The sequence below is a fragment of the Porites lutea genome, chromosome 11 (genome assembly GCF_958299795.1).
Source record: "Porites lutea chromosome 11, jaPorLute2.1, whole genome shotgun sequence".
Taxonomy (NCBI): domain Eukaryota; kingdom Metazoa; phylum Cnidaria; class Anthozoa; order Scleractinia; family Poritidae; genus Porites; species Porites lutea.
The window spans coordinates 13,856,906-13,879,097 of record NC_133211.1 but is presented as its reverse complement, the minus strand read 5'-3'; the positions used below and the strand labels follow the sequence as shown (position 1 = coordinate 13,879,097).

The window sequence follows — 22,192 nt, the reverse complement described above, 5'->3', positions numbered from 1 at the left end:
GAACTTGTTCGACAACGGACGTTTAGCTCCATGTTGAACTGAAGCAGCTGATGCAAGAGCGAAAGAAAAGAAGAACAGGAGCTTCACTTTCATGGCTGCGAATTTACGGTAGAATATAAAATAATCAGTTTTTCGGTAAAACGTTAAATAGAAAAGTAACTTCGATGTTTTTTTTAGCATTACTCCCACCCCCTTCCACTGCGCGGTCCCTGCATCAAACTCCAAGCTAACAGTAACAAGGGAATCTCATACTCGTCGACTGTTTAAATAACAATTCAGATACAACGCTTTGCAGAAGACTAAAGGGAATTTTATTGAGCAATTAAAAATGTCTTATAGGCAAACCAAATCCCCTTATTATACTTTACGAAGGAGGAAACACGTTTCGTGGAAACAGTCAGGCTTGTGACCTCTTTTACAGCATTTTCAATTTTACTACACAATCAGTAAATTAGAATAGAAAAATACTCCTACTTCACTTTGCTTTAAATCGCTGATCAGTAAAAAAGTGGACCTCTGGCGCCTGTGAGGGGGGGGGGGGGGGGAGGAGGGGGGTGGGTGCGAGCGCACCCGTCGCACCTCCCCTCCTTACGAGCCTGGGAACGTATAATTTCTAGAGGTGGGAATACACTATTGTGCATACACTATATATACATGACAAAGATAAACTTGCTTTATTGTTCACTTAAGTTGTGTACATTTATTTATTTGCTAAAATATTACTGAGTTTTGTTCTTCTCTACGAAAAAAAATGGCTGACTTACAGCATGCAGTTGCTTAATTTGACATGCAACTACTAAAAAAAAACCTCAATCATGCGAACCCCACGTGCAGTGCAGTGTTTAGAACACTAGTTTGAACTAGTGGACTTGGGAAAAATATCTAACATACTTCTTCAACATCACTGACTTAAGTCCAACACCGTCTTGTAACAATTTATGTGTATCTCTTTCTAAAGAAAAAGACGTGGGATTGGTATGTGCCTAGGAATTCGCCACTTTAATGAAGGAGAAAGAGACTGGGCAGAGTTTACTTTCGCAAAGACGTCAGGGACTGACAAGAGGCAGGAAAGAAAAAATGGCCAATAGTTGAGGCACCCCCGCTAACTACCCGAGAAACAACTGCGGGAGGCTTCGGTACCAATGCTGTGCCGTTATCGTTTCTAAAGAGAGGAATGGGGTATGATTTAAGATACTGATTGAATCTAAGGCATTTTCATTTTTATTTCATTAGAGTGGTTTTTTATTTAACACTAGATAGGTGATACATCGTTAATGATGTACAAAACATTAAGTTAATGTAAATATCAATGCATTTTTCTCGAAATAATGTACTGAGATCGCAACACAAGCTTTGACTCTTCAAACACTTACTAATCAGTGTTATACTAGCGAGATTTCAAAGCGTTCAGTAAAACAGCAGTGTATTCGGTAATAAACGGTGCAATTAACAACCTCAGCTTTGAAGTACTAGTTTTTGTAATTGTGGCTGTCCAAAGGTAAAGAATCTAAGCTTCGATCTGTGAACTTTACTTCCTAACTAAGCAAACCATTAATATAATCTTTTGCTTATGAATGTCTGTGTAAAGATAAGGTATAAAATGGACCTTTTTTTGTTTTGCGTAGATAACTGAGTTATCAATTAATTCGTTCAAGTACCAGCAGTTCAAATATATGAAATTTCATATATTTACTTTCATATCCTCATCTTCCGACGGGTAAATATAAACGAATTTACAAAGTAACTAACTACACATTTTTTAATAGCTCACTGTTCAAATCTTGTTGAATAGCTGTTGAATATAGTCCTGTGCCCCCCCCCACCCGAACTGTACAGAGTAACACCCCCTACGCCCCCTTTTGGCAGAGGACCTGGTCTGCCGAATCATTCAAGGACAGAAAGCTGCTTTTAGGAGGAGCACCATCAGCAAAACGACATTAGATATTTTAAGAGCAATTCCTTCTCCGGTCAGTGTCGAACTGAAGCTAGATTTCACTTTACGATTGTTAAGGCTCTGAACTGGGCGATAGTTGTCGACAATGTTCATGGTGTTGTTCATCTTTAAGGAACGCAGCGCACCCAGCTGTAAAGAGAAAAATAAGATGGTTTTCTTTCGCCAAAAGAAGAATCGTCTCCCACCTGTTTTGAGGTTAGCACCGAAACATAATAAGAGGTTGTCTGAATTGAAGGACATATCTTAAGGAACGTTGCAAGGATAATTCTCTTTGTGTAGGCGTATACCTTAAAATTCGTGCAACATTAATTTAAAAAATAATAATAATTAATTAGAAAATTACGTGGATGAGAACAAGTAACACAGAAAAAAAAATTACCTGAGCCTGTGAAATCTTAACAGGATCGTTGAAAACAGTCCAGGTAACAGCTTCATTGCAGGTTGGCGTTGTTAGCGAACCATTGTACCGATAGTACTTGGTCTTGTCGGTTGGAAGGAGATTTACAAGAGGGAATGCTGGAAAGCTCACACTATCACCTGTGAAGTGGAAGATAACAGTAAATATCACTTAAATGTTTATATTTTATATTTTTTAAATAATGCGCTAGAGATTATTTTACATCATGGATGTTTTTGTGGTAAAAAACAGCAATTCCAACCGTAAAGGATAAAGAAAGGCTCGGGACAAAGGGCAAGCCCTAGAAGCATCTTCAAGGGGCCACATAAAAGTTTTAGAACTTCGCTTCCATACGAAAAAAAAAACGATCACACATGCCTTAAATACATGTGAAAAAAGAAAGAATTATATATAATAGAAGAACCTATAACACATCTGCAGGCTTTTCGAACCACTGCGTGCGTTTTCTCAAATATTAAATTTACTGCACAGTTTTTAAAACACGCAACGGTTCTCTGATCCTCCTGACCTAAGAATGCTGGCAAAACCACTTACCCTCGTACATCACAGAGTTGATTTGATCCAAGAACATTTGATAGTACTGATTTTCGCTTGAGCCAACCTAACATCAGTTTAGAAAGCAATAATAATAGTAATAATAATTAAAAAGAATAATTAGTGCCTTAGTTCACTTAGGATTTTACCCCTTTTGACATTCCTCTATACTTCTCCTTTTGAACTACAAATGTTTGAATTTTTTATTGTTGTCTTTACTAGAAAAAAAAACAAACAAATATAAACAAATAACAAAGTAAAACAACCAAAACAAAAATTGAATGCCATTAGAAAACTCTAGCGATTTCTCTGTGATATTGAAATTCTCTTTGACCTTGAAATTGTCAACACTGAGCGAAACCATCCATTCAAGGCCGTAAGGTGGGCACTTATTACACGTCTTTAAAAACGAGTCTGGGAGTGAATGCGTTTTATGAAGAGGCAAACATGTTTACCTTAAGAAAAACACCCAGCACGGCCAAACCATCTGAATGACCTAGCGCCTCACTGAGGTTGGAGTATTTGGTGTTCATGCTGACAAAATGGAGCTGCAAATTGAAAATAATACTCAAGTCATTACAAGTACAGTTATAGTAGTGACGGGATAAGGGCACCTTAATACTAACAATTTTTTGGCCCTGTAACACTTGATTCTCTTCGCGGGACATTTTGTTAAGGGACCTTGAATGGACTTTCGCCCCATTGATTTTGGTGACGAAATAGCTGGTTACACACTAAAGTTTTGTAACACACTAAACGTAAAGTATGCGTTCACAGTAAAGTGTAAAAAATGGGCAGTTGACACCACACAGCAGCCATCGCCTCATCGAGAAACACACCTCGGCAGAAAACATTTTCCCGTCCAGTGTATGTTCCGATCCTTGGTTGTTGTTTGATCCCCAGTGCAGGTGAAACTGAACGGTGGTGTAAATCCCGGGAAGGCCACCTCCGCTAACGTGGTACATTTTGCTGTCAAATGACACTTTCAAAGAATGACCGTTGTTTGAGGCTGTAAAATTGACACCAGCTGGCGTATTCGCGTAGTTGGCAAGTGTAAAATCACCCAGGCTTGAGTCATACATGGCTGCGGTGGTGCTTATGTCTATAGGTGACTGTTTACTACCGGAACTGCAAATGCCACTCCAACTTTTGGGTCCTAGAGAAGAGTTAGAGGGACAATATAATATATAACTGATCATACAGTTTATTGTCAGGAAGCGTGCGCTCCCGTGCAAGAGGGTGCGAAAGTTGGAGTGCGATTGTCTTTTTTTCGTGTTAGAATGCAAAATGAAGCTCTTGATCCTAATCGAAAAATCCGCCGGATAATGAAGTCTTTGATTTAACCCAGCCATCAATATTGGTAAGAAAATTTTCTTACTCAGAGCCAAAGCGATTTTTACCGAAATATTTCGACGTTATCATGGCTATCACAACGTCAGTCTCCATCAGTCGAATGTTCGATTCAAGTATCGCTCACGTGATGATCCTGAATCACGTGACCATTTCATCGCGCAGGTCCTCGCCCTATTCCTGTTCAGTGTTACGGCAGGAAATCGAGTAATTTTAATTTTCGGTCGGCAAAAACCTTGTACCAGAATAATTTAAACAATATCGCCTTCTTTTTTGCATTTTTCAAGGGCTATAGATGTAATTAGTTATCTGTAATAACACCAAATAAAATTTCTTATGGGAGCCCGAGATAATAAATGTCAAATTTTACAGAACGACATCTTACACATGAAATTTTCAGAATTTTACCTATGTTTTCACAATTCTTGTGAAATTCGACAATTATTTTCTTGGGCTCCCATGAAAAATTGTCCCTGGTGTTATTACAGATAACTGGTTATATCTATAGCCCTTGAAACTTGTAAACAAGAATGCGATATCGCTTAAAATATTCTGGTACAAGGTTTGTGTCCACTGAAAATCAAAATTACTCAATTTCCTAATGGATCCCGTTTTAATTCTTTGTTCTTTTTCCGAATTTCTCGGAATTCTCGCGCTGCAATTCAGGCTACGATTAAAAACGAGAAAACATACCATCAGCTGCAGTTAGATCATAGCTCCAAATTTCTAGAAAAACGATAAAAATTACAGTTAGGTTTGACTAAAGAAAATTAAATGTAAATCGGACTTTTAAAATAGCATGAACTGATAACACAACAAGAAATAAACGAACTTTGGTTAACTACAATTAAAATCTGAACGTATGTTCTTTGTTTTAACACACTGCCCATAATTTTTGCATTTGCATATTAAATGTGTTCAATTCATTTAGAGCAAAAAGAAATGTCGCATGGACTGACTAGATTTGCAAAAGAGTTGGGGAGTTAGTACTTGGTGTCTATGATTAAAATTTAGTACTGACAATTAATCAGTGTTCGCGGTTAACTTTCTGTTCAAGCTCTTGCATCAAAAAAGCATTAAATTTATTCTTTATGGTTTGTTCCAGTAGCAGAACAAAAGATTTATCAGAAAAATACTTTGGCAAGATAGCCTTTGCTTGAACAATCAATCCAACTGATATTCAGCAATATTCGAGGTGCATGACTCACGACTCGCTAAAGAGCACGATCCTCCTCGGTCAAGCAAACCCAGTTCTTGTCCAAAAAAAGACTGAGATTTGTCTGTACTCACACACACAAAAATCTTGTCTAGGAAAAAGCTACTCTATTTAAGAATCAATCTGATTATTCAAAATATAACATATTAAGCACCTAAGCACATAATTGAGGGAAATTCATCATTTTTTTGGAGTCCTGGAAACCGGACTGGATTTTCCTTGTGATCATTCCAGAGTGAGGTGAAGCTAAGGTTTAGCCATTTGAGGGGCGTCGTAGAAGTACATGTACGACACTGAGAGTATTGATATGATCCAGCCTTAGAAATTGAACAAGATGACTTCCCGTTCAGCAGACCAGAGGCCCGTTTCTCGAAAGTCGAGGGGCCCGTTTCTCGAAAGTCCCGGTAACTTAACGGGCCCGAAATCATATTTTTAAATCAAAGTCTCAAGAAAAGTAGGGTGTGTTCTGACATCTAATGAAGTCCATTTTGTTTCGTTAGCTAATAACTCTGATCTACTGTATAATTTTCAAAACTTTTAAAACTCCCTTCTAAAATGGAAAACAAAACAGCTTAACGGGCCCGGTAATTACCCGGAGCTTCGAGAAACGGGCCCCAGGTAACTTTTCGGGCCCGAAATCAAATATTCAAATCGAAATATAAATAATAGGACAGCCAGTCCCGGCTTGCAAACTACTCCATTTTGTTTCACTAACTGATAGTTTTATCATGTTAGATGCAAAACTCAGTATTGAAACCTCAATCTTTAATGTAAACGGAGACAGCTTACAGGGCCCGTTAATTATCGGGACTTTCGAGAAACGGGCCCCAGAGCTCTACTGACTAGGCTTCAATCCTGTCACCCTGGGTCTTAAAATGTTGCTTGTTTTGGGGTTTACTTCTTGCACTAACTTACCTGCCGCCAAGGTAGTAGAAACTCTAGCAATTAAGCATACAAACGTGAACAAAATTCTTGCCATGACTGTCGGCAGTGATTTTTCTGAAAGAAGAAAAAACAAAATTGACAATGCTTTTTACTTCTCAAAGTCATAAATCATTCATGAGGACAACAGTCAATAAATGAGGCATATTTGGGTCACATGCATGAACCTTGATACCTTGATGAAAATCTTACGGGTTTTGATCTGAGATTAACCCTGATGAAACCCTCGCACTCGTTATTGATATATTACTTCAAACAGTCCCATGTAAAACTGCTATAGTCCACTCCCACTGTTATATTACGTACTCTTCCGTGTTTACACAAATTTTCCCTTTTGTCACCAGTTACCTAAGTGGATACCGCGTGCTCTCATGCCAGTTTTCAGAGTTCATGGTATTATTTGCGCATGCTCAGTTGTCTTTGTGGATGATGAACATTCGGAACCCTTTGAGTTACTAATTAAAAGTGTTTGGATCATAAGCAAGAAGCTTTTGTTACAGTCAAGAGAAGGGAAGTGATTTACATAAAAAAAAACTGATATTTGTTTTTAATTTGATGACCCCCTCTGTACTTATTATTTTAAGAACAGCACGTGTAAATTGTTGATCAAGTGTTCTTTAGTTTTAGCTGCAAATTCAAACAGGCTTAAAAATTGTCTACTAAAAGATTAAAGTTAGTTACGTGCATACTGTCTCATTTGCAACTGTATCAATAAAAGAAATTTGATAATTTTTTTATTTAATTGAATTTTTCCGAAAGCTTGTTTCTCATCTTCCGAAATGAGTCTAAAAACAGCATGTCTTTTATATGAAAATGTCTTTATTAAAACCAATATATATGGAAATTTCACTTGCTGGGACGCACAAAAATTTTAATTACCACGTTCAAGGCAGTCCATGATGAGTATAAGATGGGAGATTCGAACAACCTGCACTGAAGCATTACCAGCCTGATTACGTATATGCACGCAGAAACAAGCTAGAACTTGAACTTCTCGACAGATAAAACAACAAAGGAGTTCGAAAGCTGAAGAATAATTTTTCTGGAGCTGTTTTTTTCTAGCCTATTGAATCTTTTAAATTCGAGCTGTAGAATCCTGTACTTTTGTAATTTGACTGAACCTTAGGTTCTATGGTTATTCACGCACCTAAGGGGCTGGTCGATTATTCTGATTATTACCTGTGAGGGGGGGCGGCCAATTTGCTAGGAGACATTTTCAAAGTTAATTGGCTTTTGGGGGTCATTTTCAAATAGGGGAGCGTTATCTGTGGGGATCATTTTAATAACTCATAAGAAAAAGCTATAAAGCAATATCTTCTTTTTAAGAGAGCGACTGCTGATAATGTTTTTCCAGAAAGCTGAGACTACTGCGAGCGACTAGCTTGCGAGGTCGAAAGGAGACGAATTTTCAGTTCAGAGTTTTTCCTCTCATTAAGATGAAATGCAATATATTGACGCCTCATTCTATTCGGATCGACTCGTAGAAGTTGTTACCAAGTGCTTCGTTGCGCGATTATAAAACTCGAGTACTTAATAGTATACGTGTTTATGAGCCGTATCATACTTCTCTTCCCGGCCTGGAAGCTCCCTGAAGATCGAAACGATATGAGACGAAGATAGAGATGTTAGCAAAGCGTCCACTGCTTTAAGCCGCCTCAGAACCTTTGGCAAACAACATAAAATCCGTGAGCTCCAAATCGAACATTACATATTCAGTTAGGAAAGACGTATCTTTTTGGGTGCTCTTTGATGTTCACAACGTTGTTCACACTCTAACCTTCGATCAGGCGCTCCTTCTTCCCTTTTTGTTTTGGAGGCCGTCAGCCGACTTTCGCACTTGAAACCATCCCCCACCCACCAAAAACAAACAAACAAACAAACAAACAAAAGCCTGATCGTAGGTTGTTCACACGTACCAACGAGCCAATGATCAAATTGATGGGCTCTTGTCACACCCTAAAAGGAACGTGATTCATTGCCAGGATCATTAGAAATATAGTGGGTCACCTTTGCTCTAGCTATATTGTTAAACTTTCCGATGAAGTATGTGTGATCGGAATAATTGAAATGCTAGTGAGTTATATGTGATACTCGTGTTGCTTCGTGCTGCTCAATAATAACATTATAAAAATGTTTAAAAATTGCGTTTTTGTACGTGGGGTGCTTACTAAAATTTAGCGTTTTGTATGACCTGAAACACATCTTATTTTAATCGGCAAATGTCAAATGTACTTGACAAAAAGCATCTATAATGCATGTGAACAACCAATTCGATTTTGACCCTAACTGTAATACTCAAACAGGACATTGTTTGGTGTTGTGTAACTGAGCTTGGAGCAGCGTATATAAGTAAACTTGTCAAGTAACAATAAATGCAGATGAATTTAGAGGAATAGTAATACTAAATTTACCGATGCACATCAACAATCATTGGTCAAAACTCGTATACAAAGCATAACATTTGTTATATTCATGACAGTAGAACGAGTCTGAAGGTAATAGTAGTAAACACTGATCTTTAACGCGACTTTAGATAAATTGTGTAGTGAACACGATTTTTAGCTGTATGTGATATTTGTTGTTTCTACAGCCCCTCTCCGAGGTAATAAACGATCGTCCGCTAATGAACAATCGCTTAGCGGAGTCCAAAGGGCGGTGAGCGGATAGATCAATGCTTAGAGCAAAGTTTAGGCTACAACAAATTTGAACAGTATGTAAATCTGACGAATAAAGGCGATTTAATTTTAATTACGTCCCGGCAAAGCCAATATACATTAAATGTGTCTCTTGCAGCTACTCCGAAAGGCTATTATGACGTAATCAGTACATGCAGTCAGTTGAAACTGTAGCACAAAGACCCTGAGTCATTTAAGTACGCTGGTTTTATTTTTAGAGGGTTTCTTCGCGAATACTGTTAACAGCCACTGATCTATTAATTTTATTTACTCTCTCTTTTTGTTTGTCTTTTTTTCTTCGTTTATCTTTTGGTTTTTTGCCGAAAAATCTCTTTCTTTTGTCTACCGCTTCCACACCAACGGACGTTTGAGTGAGTGTCATAATTTTGCACGAAAGTACTAATAAGGAAAATTCTATTTTTACGTCTCCTATTGGAAACGGGACCGCCATTTTACGTGGTCATCCGAACCACACAAGGATGTAGCCGTTTTCAAGACAATAGTGACTTCATTTCTCAGTTGTTTTAAGAGCCTGTATTGGTCCGTTCCCGGGCCGGGATATACGAAACTCACGACCTCCCGCTCTGCAGTCAACCGCTCTACCGACTGAGCTAGTCCTGTCACGGAATATTAATAAAACCACTCCGTCAAAGGAAATAAAAACAAAGCTTAATAAGTAAAATTTGTGAGAGTGTATTATGGGAAGATACGGAAGTGGCGAGTTGAGTGGTAAGAGAACTCCAGCTGTATTGCACTTACAGTGCTCAGGGCTCTATACTGTTTTTTGCCATTTCATCTGTCACATCTAATCTACAGTTTGCATTAAAAAGGGAGAACCTTCTGGAATGTAGACAAAAATGAATATCTCGCCGTGAGACGATAGGGTGTCACTTATAAAAAATAACTTGCCACTTAAATTTGAAAAACCTCTTGAATTTACGGAGCTATATATTCCAATAAGATTTGCGCCTTTGAAGATACGGAAATTACATTTTAATAAAAGAAATTGTCTGAGAAACTGCCGAGTCAAAATTCTGGAACGTTTATGTATTTTAGTACAATTCCCTCATCATAATATATTTGCTTTTCAAATGACGGCTTCTCTTGTCGTTTTGGTACATTGCCACCATTTTTTGTCCCTTCATTTCACGGCACTCAATCTACCATGGTAGAGCATCTACTTAACGTTTATCTTAAGAGACACTGGCAAAAGATCAATTGCTGTAGTAAATATGAACTAAGAGTTTAGAAACAAGCAAAATTTCTTAAGTTCATAATTTTTCTCGAGTTTTGCAAGAGATAGGCATAAAGGCGATAGTGCAATTTCATATTTCCTGAGGAAAATAGGCTCTTTAATTAAAACTCGGAGGCACTGGGTAAACATTCTTTAGTTTATTTAGATGTTCAACCCGGTTGGTTGCTTTTCGATAAATCCCTTATCAGTGAAAGATAATTGACTTTGCATGCAGGCAGGTACCTGGAATAAATTGGCAACAGACAAAGAGGGCAAGTAAGGAAAAAAAACTTATTAAAATAACTAAAGGCTGAGGAAAATTTCCCAGCAAATACAGACTTGGCAGACTTAACCTATCGCGTAATGGGCTCGCGTACTTGCAATACCGGACACCAGAAACGCACATGTCAAATTAACGTTAACAACCTAGAACTCATTTTTGAAAAACCTAGATGAACAATCCTCACCTTTATCTTAGAGATTAACACTCTGATGCAGCGACTTGTTCGGATCAGAATACTGAGGGGTGTTATTTCACTTCACCTGGTAGACAGTTTGTTTTACAAATGATTGGCTTCAGGAAAATAATTTTAAATTCTTATCAACTTTCATTATATACGCATAGTCTCATTAATTAAAACAATTTTTTACGTTACCATGTCAACTGACATTTGACATTTCTTTACATCAAATGAGTCGGCAAATATTCCTTGACATCACACTTTTGTTGCTGTTCATTTTTAATTAATTCGCTTCTGGAGTTGAAGCTAAAATATATAAAGTTTTTATTACGTGAAGTCAAGTGAAATAAATCTCAAAGAAATCGCTGATCTTTCCAACGGCGTTCGGCTTTAACTATCTTTATTTTCCTATATTTCCTTTCCTTTTTTCGACTAGAGAAGAAAAGGGACTAAAACTTATCATCATTTAAAATCCTCACCTTAAAGCGCAAAAAACCGGTCTTACCCTTGATAACTATTTGAGAAGCCATTGCACAATTCATAGCCAAGAGCCATCAATCACTGTCCGGGCGATAGCTACTTTTTAAAAAATTATCACGACGCCGAGGAGTTAACTTGTGAAGAGACTTTTCTATTATTTGTGAGTACATATTTAATAGCTTAAATATATAAGGTCGACTCCTAATAACTCGAACCTCCAGGGGAAATTGAAAAAAGTTTGAGTTATCGGGAGCTCGAAGAATATAGCCGGGAGTAAGACAAAAAAAAGCTTTTCCTGTACAGTGAACATTTGTAATCACGTGACAACTAGAAATGTTGCGTGAAAATTGAAAGATACTTCTAGATTATAAATCAACAAGTAACGTAGCAAAATACAGCCTAATTAGAGCATGGGTTTTACTGTTTTGAGATTGAAGTAAAGCTGTTCTCGTTAGTCACCAGTAAAAATATGCCAACCGGACGCCAATTAGCTGTTATTTTTTCCCGACTTTTCAAGGGCTCAGGAACATGTTTCGAGTTATCGGAGATTAAATTACATAGAAATGATCTGAGGGGAAAGAAAAATCACTTCGAGTTAGCGAGGGTTCGAGTTATCGGTAGTCGACTGCTGTATTACGATTTAGTCACGGCGATTGTTTGTTTGTTTGCTCTTTTCTTCGACAAAAGATTGCTAGCTTAAAGTTGGCAGTTTCTATAATGGCTGCCTGAACAGCTACTAGACATACAGAGAAGCCCGCGATAATTCAGAATGAAAGTAGAATGGTCGGTAGAATAAGTCGCGTATGAAACACTTACGCTGCGAGGCAGTTTAGATAATTGTGGAATTCTAATCAAATTCCTTGTTCTATTTCTAGTCTAACTGCGTTGTTTGTTTGTCATTAGGAAGAGACAAAAAGCAAATTCTGCTATACTTTTTTTCACGAATGTCCATGCAGTTGCCGCGAAGCAGCCGTGGATAAAATGATAAAATGTAGGCTTACTCAGAGTATAGGAGAACAAACAAGATCATGGTTTTTGAAAACAGATAAAACTCCTCTCAACAGACTGTTTGCGTATCAACTTTATATGGGTCATGCTTTTGAAAAACAAACAAGGCGACGAACTAATCCCCCAGACTGATTAATGACTACTATAAATGATACAATCAGGGATACAATATATATCAACAAGAGCAGTGGAGGGTCTCAGAATGTGCCCGCGGTACGGAAACAGGAAATATGAGGTTTTTGGACAAAAAGAGGTTGCTATACCTAACATACCTTTTTGAAGAGAGGAACGTCATCAGGACTATAAACGGCAGATTTTCAATACACAAAGACATCATCAGCATCATCAACAATAACCAGAAAATAGATATTTTTTTATCTTCAACTCTTTCACAAGGTCCCAGTTGTTTAGAAGCTGGAAAGCGCTATCCATGGGATAAATTACCGCTACCGAGTGGATAAGTATTAGTGAAACTGACAACTGTAATTTCCACTGGATAGAGATTTATTCGGTGGCCCCGGGGGGGGGGGGGTACTTCCTTATAAGGGCTTAATGGGGACGTGCGGCCAGCCAGGGTATGTTTTTCGGGATTTTTGTCTTAAGCAGGGTATCGAATTTATCATTTTTTGTCTTAATCAGGGTATCGATTTATCAATTTTTGTCTTAAACAGGATAAATGTCTTAAACAGGGTATCAAAAATCGGAATTCTGTCTTAAACAGGGTAGGAAAATCAGCGATATTTGTCTTAAACAGGGTCAGGGTATGAGGGGCCGCGCCGCACCTCCCCACTCAGGGATATATCGAGTACTCCCCCCGGGCTCGGTGGCTAGCATTATCCCTGAGGCTTGTATTTTGAGGTCCGACTTGTTACTTATTCAACTGTGACATCAACAATACCACTTGAAATTTTTTTTGACCTCTGAACGGCGAAAAGTAACTCTAACTCAGTATTAGCGTATATTTCATCAGGACTTACGTACCAGTCAAAAATGATCATCGAACTTTCTCCTATCGCAGATTTTATTCTAAATATATATCTTATAAAATGCAAGGAATATACATTTACTAGGCGACAGTCAGAACAGGAACATATATGGGAATGTCAATAACTGAAACGGTTTATTTATCTATGTATCTATCACTTGTAGCAAAAAAAAAAAACAGAAACAAAGAAAAAAAAGCAGAAAGTTAAGAAAAAGAAAGTTGGATATGCCATATGAAGTAAAGAGTGTATTAAAAATTTCATTAAATGTAAGTCGAAGAGAATAGCTCGTAGCCCTGAACATGAATAAAGTATAACAGGTTTTATAATTATATGAAGTGCTGGGGATTAATTTCTATATCCATTGTGTTTGAATTTTAAACATAAAGTAATTCTTTAATGTTTAAGAATAGCAGAAGCTACCTTAATAGCGTTTGAACATAACAAAACAAAGTTCAGACCTGCTTGGGTGAAGAACTCATCCATTGTTTAAAGCTCTCTGATAAGGTGATCGAGTACTATGTTACGGAGAAAGTCTGCAAAGATGTCTTAAAAGTGATTCCTTGTTTATGCACTGGCGCACTACCTGTATAACTACTCCTATTTGTCGCAATTCTAATTTTCTTATTTCCCTTGGAACAATTATGAATTATCCTGTGCAAAGCTTTCAAAGGAATTAGAAAATAATTGTTGTTTCTTATGTTTTGACGCCTGTAGGCTCAAAGAGACATGAATCTACAGAACGTTTCATGACAGATAATGCTTACGAACAGGAAGACATAAATCAATATTTATAAATATTAACGTTTGGCTTTTGTCTCTTTCGTCCTTGATCCAATAGTGCGGGTCTCCTTTACGTAACTTTGACGCCCTCCTTTCGGGTCGTGCACGCAACGCAATATTAACTTGTCTTTATTTACGCAAAAGTTAATGAGGGGAATTAACCGTCGGTAAGATATTAGTTTTATTCTAGGTATTTGCTCAACCTAGGGTTAAGTGATGTCGGCCAGTAGAGTTCGCAGAAGCTTATTGACGACAAGGGATGCAAATTTTTTCTATTGGCTATGATATTTCAGACTTTCGTTTTTTTCCTAAGTTTTCGCGGTCTGTAAAACGCTAAGTTTGACTAGTGGACTAATATACTACTTCAACATGACTGATCAAAGTCCACCATCGTCATATTAACGATCCATTTCAATCTCTTTGTTAAGCAAAAGAGCTCAGGCACTCCCATAATAAAACGATATAGGTACGCTCTGATCATGACGGAATAGGGTACGGTTTGAGATACTCTCATTCCTTAAATAGGGCATCTTTTTTTAACAAGTGGATATGCGTAGGAACTGTTATAATCAAATGATGTTCATTGACTAAAAGTACAGTAGAACAGGCTATAAAAACGTGTCAATTGTTTTGCCACATTACTGCAAAACGAGTTGAATAGCGATGTTGCGCGTTTTACCACCTATGTTTAAAGCTGCCTTGCAACAAATCAGGCTGTTGCAGGTTGTGAAAAGTTGTTGCAGAATGTAGAGAGAAGTTCTACTTTTGGCAACAAAATCTGTACCTATTATGCGTTTTTTTCCGGCCCAAGACAAGAGAGAATTCTCTCTTGCCCAAGACAAACTTGTTTTGCAGCAAGTGACGTAATCCCGTGAATGGAGTGACTCCTGCGTAATTTTATCCAATCAGAAGTCAGTATTCACTCAACTTGCAGCAACCTGGTTAGTTTTATAAGACAGGTTTGAACGAGCAATGTTGCAAATACAAAACAAGTTGTACGTTTTTGGAGCCCGTTTTACCGTAGTTTAAGGAAAAAGCATGCTTGTAGTCGCCCTCGAACGCGAGTGCGCGATTTAAAAATGCCCATGCAATTGTCGTAGATCGATTGTTCCCGAGGGGCCCTATGCCTGTGTGGAAAACGCATGCCTGGCATGTAACCTAACAAATACATCATCGAGTCTTTACAACTGTAAACACGTCAAGCGACAACTTCCCAATTGTCCATTGAAAACCACTTGCTTGCAAAACTAATCGTTCCGGCCATGATGTAGCCTGCGAGCAAGCTCTCCTATTTGGGCGAGTTAAACGAGTCTCGCGAGAACGCGCGAGCGAGCGGCGAAGCCGCGAGGGGCAGAGGAAAGGAGAGCGAGCGGCCCCTCGCTCGCGCGTTCTCGCGAGGCTCGCTTCGCTTGCCCAAATAGGAGAGCTTGCTCGCAGGCTAGCCATGATGTTTATTTATGCAGCGACTTTTTTTTTTTTAATTGACACAAGTCTTCTACCGTGTATGATATCATTTTTCCTTGGACTCCAAAGGCTGATCACAGGCGGCCACAGGTACAGGGTTCAGTGACTATTGCAACCGGCAGGACTTTTCTACATGAGCAAGGGTTCCTAGTTTGCCAATTTGCCGAGATCTCGGTACCCGTGCGTTAAATGCAACAGAACTCGGCTTTGCCGGAGCTTATATGATGACAACCGATCAACCCAGCGCTCGGGAAATTGACAAAGCCAGTGACCCAGCCTCAAGGCTCTAACGGAATAACCGTAAGGTAAAATTTAAAACTACCAGTTGTTTTGAATTTGTGCAAGTTTGTCACTCTTTAATTGAATGTTTACAAAGTGAGAGTTTTGTGTACGTTTTCTCAAAGTTGTTATTAACAACGTGAATTCTATAGTTTACACTGTAATACTACCAACGAACCAAAAATATTAATTGCTACAATTACAACTCAAACGACACGCAAAAGTACCGACAGATGGATGTAGCAGAGAAAGTAATCTCGCTACACGCCACAATCTCGAAAGATTAGAGAAATATCTTAATACAACGAGAGAAGCTCAGCGCGTCTTCAGTAGCATAAAACACGAACTCAAACTCAGGCCTTACTTTTTAACTCGTGAATACGCGAAGCGTGTTTGGCTATCGTTCTCTCTTTGACAGGTGGTGTTGACAAATATTAGAGTTTACTCAGTGTTTACTTTACAGTAGCCGAAGTGTTTGTTAGGTATATCCTTTCAACTTAAAGTATTTCCTTCTGCCTGTGTATCCGAACTCACAAAGTGACCAGCTCGAAGTTGGCTTGATAGGTTATTGGTAAGAGCACTGCGAAATAAAGTCTAGTAGAGTGCACAGAGCGGCAAAAATCAGTGCTATGAGTTTACTGTAGCGCGTAACCCCCCACTCCTTGGGTAGGAAACCTGATCTGCCGGATCAGTGAATGATGGCTAGAAAACTGCTCCCAGGAAGAGCACCAACAGCAAGACGACGTTGGATATTTTGAGAACAACGCCTGCTGCAGTTGGATCAGCCTGTTTCAAACCCTCGTCAAAGCTGGCTTTCAGTTTCCGGCTCCCAAGGTCGAGAACGGGGCGGTAATTGTCGACAATGTTCATGGTGCTGTTCATCTTCATGGAACGCAGAGCATCCAGCTATAAAGGGAAAAAGAACTGAGATCGGTTCGTGTCACAAAAAGTACATGTACTAAAATAGACCGACTCACCTGTTTTAAGGCTGGCACTGTGACACGAGAAGTTTTAATTCAGGGACATATTCCCAGGAAATGTTGGCGTTTCATGGAACAATTCTCCCTTAGGGTGTGCGCATCCACTAAAATTCGTGGAAGCTCTGCCACAACACTCAAGATAGTTTTCTACAAAACGTTAAAGAGGCCCACCTAATACTTTTCATCTCAGTTTATTTCTAGTCACAATCATTGTCATCATTATGAATAATAACATTTTTCAAATTTTACCTGAGCCTGCGATATCTCGATAGGATCTTTGAAAACCGTCCAGGTGACAGCCTCACTGCAGGGCGGGGTTGTCAGGGAGCCTGGGTACCGGAAATACTTGGTCTTGTCGATTGGAAGGAGATTCATAAGCGGAAAGGCTGGAAAGCTCACGCTCTCACCTGTGTAGCGGAAGATGAACTGTGAAAACCTCTTTAACAATGATTTACAGTATGGATGTTTTTGTGATGATAAAACTGCAATTCCTGAAATACATGGAATTTAATTGATCCACAATCTATTATGTATCATCCATACCACATCTACATTTTTCCAACCAAGGCTCGTGTTTCATTCATTTTAACACAGCGTTAAACATCTATGGATGTTTTTTTCCTTGAAAGTTAAGAATACCATGCACACCTCACCTTTGTTAATCACAGAGCTGACATGATCCAAGAACAATTTATAGTGCCGATGTTCGCTTGAGCCAACCTAACATTTAGAAAGAAATAATAATAAAACAATGAAAAAAATTTGTTTCCTTGATTCGCTTTAAGCCTTCCGACATGTCTTCTCCGGCTTAGTCTATACTACAAATGTTTATAAACAATTATTGGATGAGGTTTTTGTGATATCCGGAATAATTCGAGGTAAGTGTTATCAGCCGAAGCCGAAGGCTGAGGCTGATAACACTCTTTTGACCGAGACCTTGATCATTCCGGATATCACAAAAACCGAATCTAATAATTATTTTATTATACTTTATCTTCAAGTAATTTCTCAATTTCTTGCTGGGTCGATGAAGCGAATCGTGAAGCCATTCTTACTTCGCTGTCCGCGAACTTGACATTACTGTCCGTGCACTTGACATTGCTCTTGGAAATCATGCATTGGGCGCGCAACCTACAGATTATTCACTAATCTGTTAGGTACAGATTAGTAAATAATCTGTAGGTTGCGCTGTTTCCCAGAATTAACTGTAGGCTTTTAGCCAATGAGAAGACAGATGGTGACTACAATGTATAATAAAACTATTTATTGGATGATGAAGCCGGACACTCCTGAAGAGGAATCATTTATAAACGATCGTATCATAAGATTTCATCCACGTCACGGACTTCTTGAAAGTTAGAACAACAATAAATGAATAGTGCTATGAGAGGTATTGCTAAAGGGTGGAGAAGGACAGTAAAATGGTCCGATTACGGGAGAATAGGGGGCATCGATCTCAAAAGCTAGAGCAACGTACGAAATAAATCATATCATGTGAAAGCACTGCCTTGGAGGTTCCACTTGATGATTGGTCGTGCTCATAAGACGTCACTGATTCACAGACAAAAACGTTAGGTGTACAGGAACATTACGACACGTCACTTAAAAAGGAATCTGGGAGTGGATGGGTTTTATGAAGAGGCAAACGTCAAAAATTTTGGTGACGTCATCATATATCCAGTTCTGGTTGTGGCCCGGACTGAACATGTGTTACCTTAAGAAAAACACCCAGCACGGCCAAACCATCTGAATGACCTAGGGAATCACCGAGGCTGGAGTATTTGGTGTTCATGCTGACAAAATGGATCTGCAAGTTCAATTGAAAAATGTATTTTAGGCCATTACGTGTACGGTTATAAGAGTGAAAATAACATTTGATTTCCCCGGCCCTTCGCTTGACTTGACTCAAGGCACCTTTCCTCATTAAATTGGCGGCGAAACAGTTAACAGTAAATATTTTGTAGCACACTAGTAAAACTTAAACAGTAAATTTTATAGTAAAATGCAAAATTTGGGGCAAATCACATCACACTGGACAATCTTGTCCCCACGGCTTCTTTATAGTAAATGGGAGGGACACCCCAGGGGCGCCTCTCCCATTTTCTAAGGGAAAAGCCCCAGGGACAAGGTTGTTGTACACAGTACATGTCATCGAAGTAACACACCTCGGCAGGATACATCAGCCCGTCCATAGTGTGTTCCGATCCTTTGTTGTTGTTTGATCCCCAGTGCAGGTGAAATTGAACGGTGGTGTAAACTCCGGGGAGGCCACCTCCGCTTACGTTGTATATATGGCTGTCCATTGCCACCTTCAAGGATTTACCACTGTTTTTGGCGGTAAAATTAACACCAGCTGGTGTATTGGCGTAGTTGACAAGTGTAAAATTACCCAGGCTTGAGTCATACGTGGCGGCGGTGGTGCTAATGTCTATAGGCGACTGTTGGCTCCCGGAGCAACTGTCACCCCACTTTTTAGGTCCTAGAGAAGAGTTAGAAGGACAATATCATGTAAGGTGCGCTTTTCCGTGCAAGTAGGGTGCGAAAGTTGGAATTAATGGGATTAATTTTTCTCTAGTCCTTTGTATAGGGTTCTTTCAAGGCTTGCTTTAGACTTGGAAAGATTTTTCCGGATTCATAAATGCTTCCGGATTCACTACGTTTGCACAAATAAGTAAATCCAGGAACTTTCATTCGGATGCAAAGTATTCCGCGATCAAAATCCTCAAAGATAAGACCGGCCAAACCGAGCCAGCTCGAGCCATTTTCATTTAGGATCGATAACACGTCTGAACGTAAACGGAAAAACGAAACCAGCGCTTAAATGTTTCAGATTCACCACGAATCCGAAAACGTCTGCTCTCAGCCGCATTAGCCGATACTGCAGAAAAGGAGAAACATACCATCAGCAGCATTTCGATCATAGCTCCATTCTAGAAAAACAATTAAAATTACAGTTAATGTTTGAGTGAAAATTAATACCAAGTTAACCTTAAGCAACAGTAAAACAGGCAACAAAAAACGTGCAACTTGTTTTGCAACATTGCTGCAAAACGAGTTGAATAGCGGCGATGCGTGTTTTACCACCCACGTTCAAATCTGTCCTGCAAGAGATAAGGCTGCCAGGTATTTTTTTTTCGTGGGTGGTAATGAATAGAGATCGATGTTGCGCGTATTACCACCAACTCGTTTTGCAACCTTATTGCAAAACAAATTGCGCGTTTATTGTTGCCCATTTACCGTACCTTAAATAGCTTTATTATTCATTCAAAATATTTCCCCAATTCTGATTGGCTAAAAGCACAAGCATAATTCACCATAACCAGTTACTGGTGACCAAATTTGGAAGAATTCTGTGTTTAACGAGGAAATGACGTCAAAAATGCAGTTCGCTACGGGTTAAGGCACCGTTACCGAGAAGACCTGGGGTCGAGGTTGAGTTGTTTTGGTTGTGAAAAAAAAATGGCGGATATTTCACTCGTTTCAGGAGTAAGAACTGCAGCTGGAACTAGGCGAAATTATAGCTGAAAACATGGAATAAATAGCAAGAAGACAACTCGGAGGGCGACATCTGCTATTTGGAGAATATTTGTGGAGCTGGACAAACCTAAACGTACCTATCGAAAATGAACTTGACATCGATGCAGGTAAGCATGTTTTAGCTATTTTTTTAAACTAGGAATTATTTTGAAAGAATAATAAAGCAATTAATGAATTCTGCTTTCGTAGGATATGACTCAAGAATTAAGCAGATCCTACTCAGCCTCATTCATTAATTGCTAATTAACCGTAACGCGACCGAGGAAATGAACAAATATTTGTCAGCTGTCAAGTTAAATACTTAAATTTGTTCATTGTTTGATAAGAACAAACCTATTCAACTTACTAATTTTTATAAACTTGACGTTTCGTATGCTACTCAACATACATTTTCCAAAGTACCAACTCCATTTTGAAAACTATACTTATATAATAGTGAAAAGGGACTGAATATGGTTATCACCGCTGTTTGTGTTTTATTTCTTATCAAACCACGATGACCCAAGAACAAAAGTTCATTGTTATATTTTTCGTCGCCTATAAGCCGGTTTTGTGAATTCCTCTTAAGTGTGTCTGATTCATAAGCAACGAAGGTGAGAATAGCAGTATGTTGTATGGATTGATGGGCTTTCAATGTTTTCCTATACTTGCGCTATATAAACTGAAATTTAGGAATCTTTTAGGGGAATGCAGTTTAGTCTTAGGTGCCCTCCAAGCTATAAACTTGATCTATATTACTATTTCATCTGCTGTCCCAGCGTGAAACAAAAGTTTTATTGGAAAAATACTACAAAAGAGCCTCTGTTTTTTCCACTTTATATTCAGCAATCATGAGATAAGTCAGCTGATTCAGTTTTATTGATAGTTTCCCTGACAAGCCAATACAATCACGTGACAAAATCTCTAGCTCCCATCTCACTATTCTTGGTTTGCAACCACGTGACAAGGCAGTCATGTTGGGGGTCAAAACAATAGAATTTTTTCTCAAAGAATTTAAATGAAAATTAGAGTTTAGTTCCCAGAGGAGAGAAATGCTTTTGTTCTTGACCACCAACATGGCCGCCGTGACGTCATGTGCAAACCAGCGATTGGCTGGGTCTCGCGACATCAGGTCCCACCAAAGCTATACGACAGCGGATAACGTACTTTAGGTCATACCCTCGTTCTCTCATAGTTTAAACGTCATGTAGCATGCAAGAACTGCACAATAAATTTTTCTTCTACTGGAAACTGACCGGGTGGTCATCCAAGCCACGTCGACGGTGAGCCATTTGAAAAACAAAGACAGTACCATCCTCTAAATGATTTTAAGCCCCCAGCCTCTCGCTGGTTAGCCTCTGAGCACGGATCAGGGCCTGGGAATTGAACCCGCAGTAATTAACCCGACCCCGCTCTGCAAACCTTTAACCCCTTTCTCCCCAGACCCCTCTCATATTCCAAGAAAAAATCCGCAGGGACGAAGTTTACAATAGTTTAATACCGCTGCACTGGATCAAGAAATATTGCATGTTTTTTTGCTTTAGAGCTCTTGCGCGCACTCACTTACCTGCCAAGGCAATGGAAACTCCAGCAATTAAGCATACAAACGTCAAGAAAATTCTACCCATGACTGTAGGCAATAATTCTCCTAAAAAAAGCGGAAAAAGGAAAAGGAGGCGTGAAGACATGGGAAAGTTGTGTGATAGCTTAACAATGCGTTTTATTTCAAACTACTGCATTTAGAATTGCAGAACGGGTGAATAAATGCCTAGAAAGTAATCCAGACAAGAGGGTCTCAATGGGGTGGTGGCGTTTACGGTTATCGGCTAAAATTTTAGCTCTTTTACGGCTATCGGTTAATTTCTTTCAGTTACGGTTAACGAAAAAGTTAAAAATTAACTGCTTTTGTTTCAAA

The 22,192-nt window shown here is 38.9% G+C and overlaps 2 protein-coding genes across 2 annotated transcripts; both read right to left on the bottom strand.

Annotated features, from left to right (window-relative positions):
* Positions 1 to 1,876: 1,876 nt before the first annotated feature.
* On the bottom strand, positions 1,877 to 10,894 carry LOC140952698 (carbonic anhydrase-like). Its single transcript, XM_073402140.1, has 8 exons — positions 10,791 to 10,894; positions 6,388 to 6,471; positions 4,950 to 4,982; positions 3,746 to 4,062; positions 3,362 to 3,454; positions 2,907 to 2,973; positions 2,334 to 2,491; positions 1,877 to 2,083 (listed from the first exon to the last, which is right to left on the bottom strand). The coding sequence occupies exons 2-8, from the start codon at positions 6,449 to 6,451 to the stop codon at positions 1,889 to 1,891; spliced, it is 927 nt and encodes a 308-aa protein (XP_073258241.1). The 5' UTR covers positions 6,452 to 6,471; positions 10,791 to 10,894; the 3' UTR covers positions 1,877 to 1,888.
* A 5,415-nt stretch (positions 10,895 to 16,309) lies between these two features.
* Positions 16,310 to 21,905, bottom strand: LOC140953236 (carbonic anhydrase-like). Its single transcript, XM_073402737.1, has 7 exons — positions 21,845 to 21,905; positions 19,662 to 19,691; positions 18,927 to 19,240; positions 18,476 to 18,568; positions 17,415 to 17,481; positions 17,011 to 17,252; positions 16,310 to 16,687 (listed from the first exon to the last, which is right to left on the bottom strand). The coding sequence occupies exons 1-7, from the start codon at positions 21,903 to 21,905 to the stop codon at positions 16,484 to 16,486; spliced, it is 1,011 nt and encodes a 336-aa protein (XP_073258838.1). The 3' UTR covers positions 16,310 to 16,483.
* Between the last annotated feature and the right edge of the window lie 287 nt (positions 21,906 to 22,192).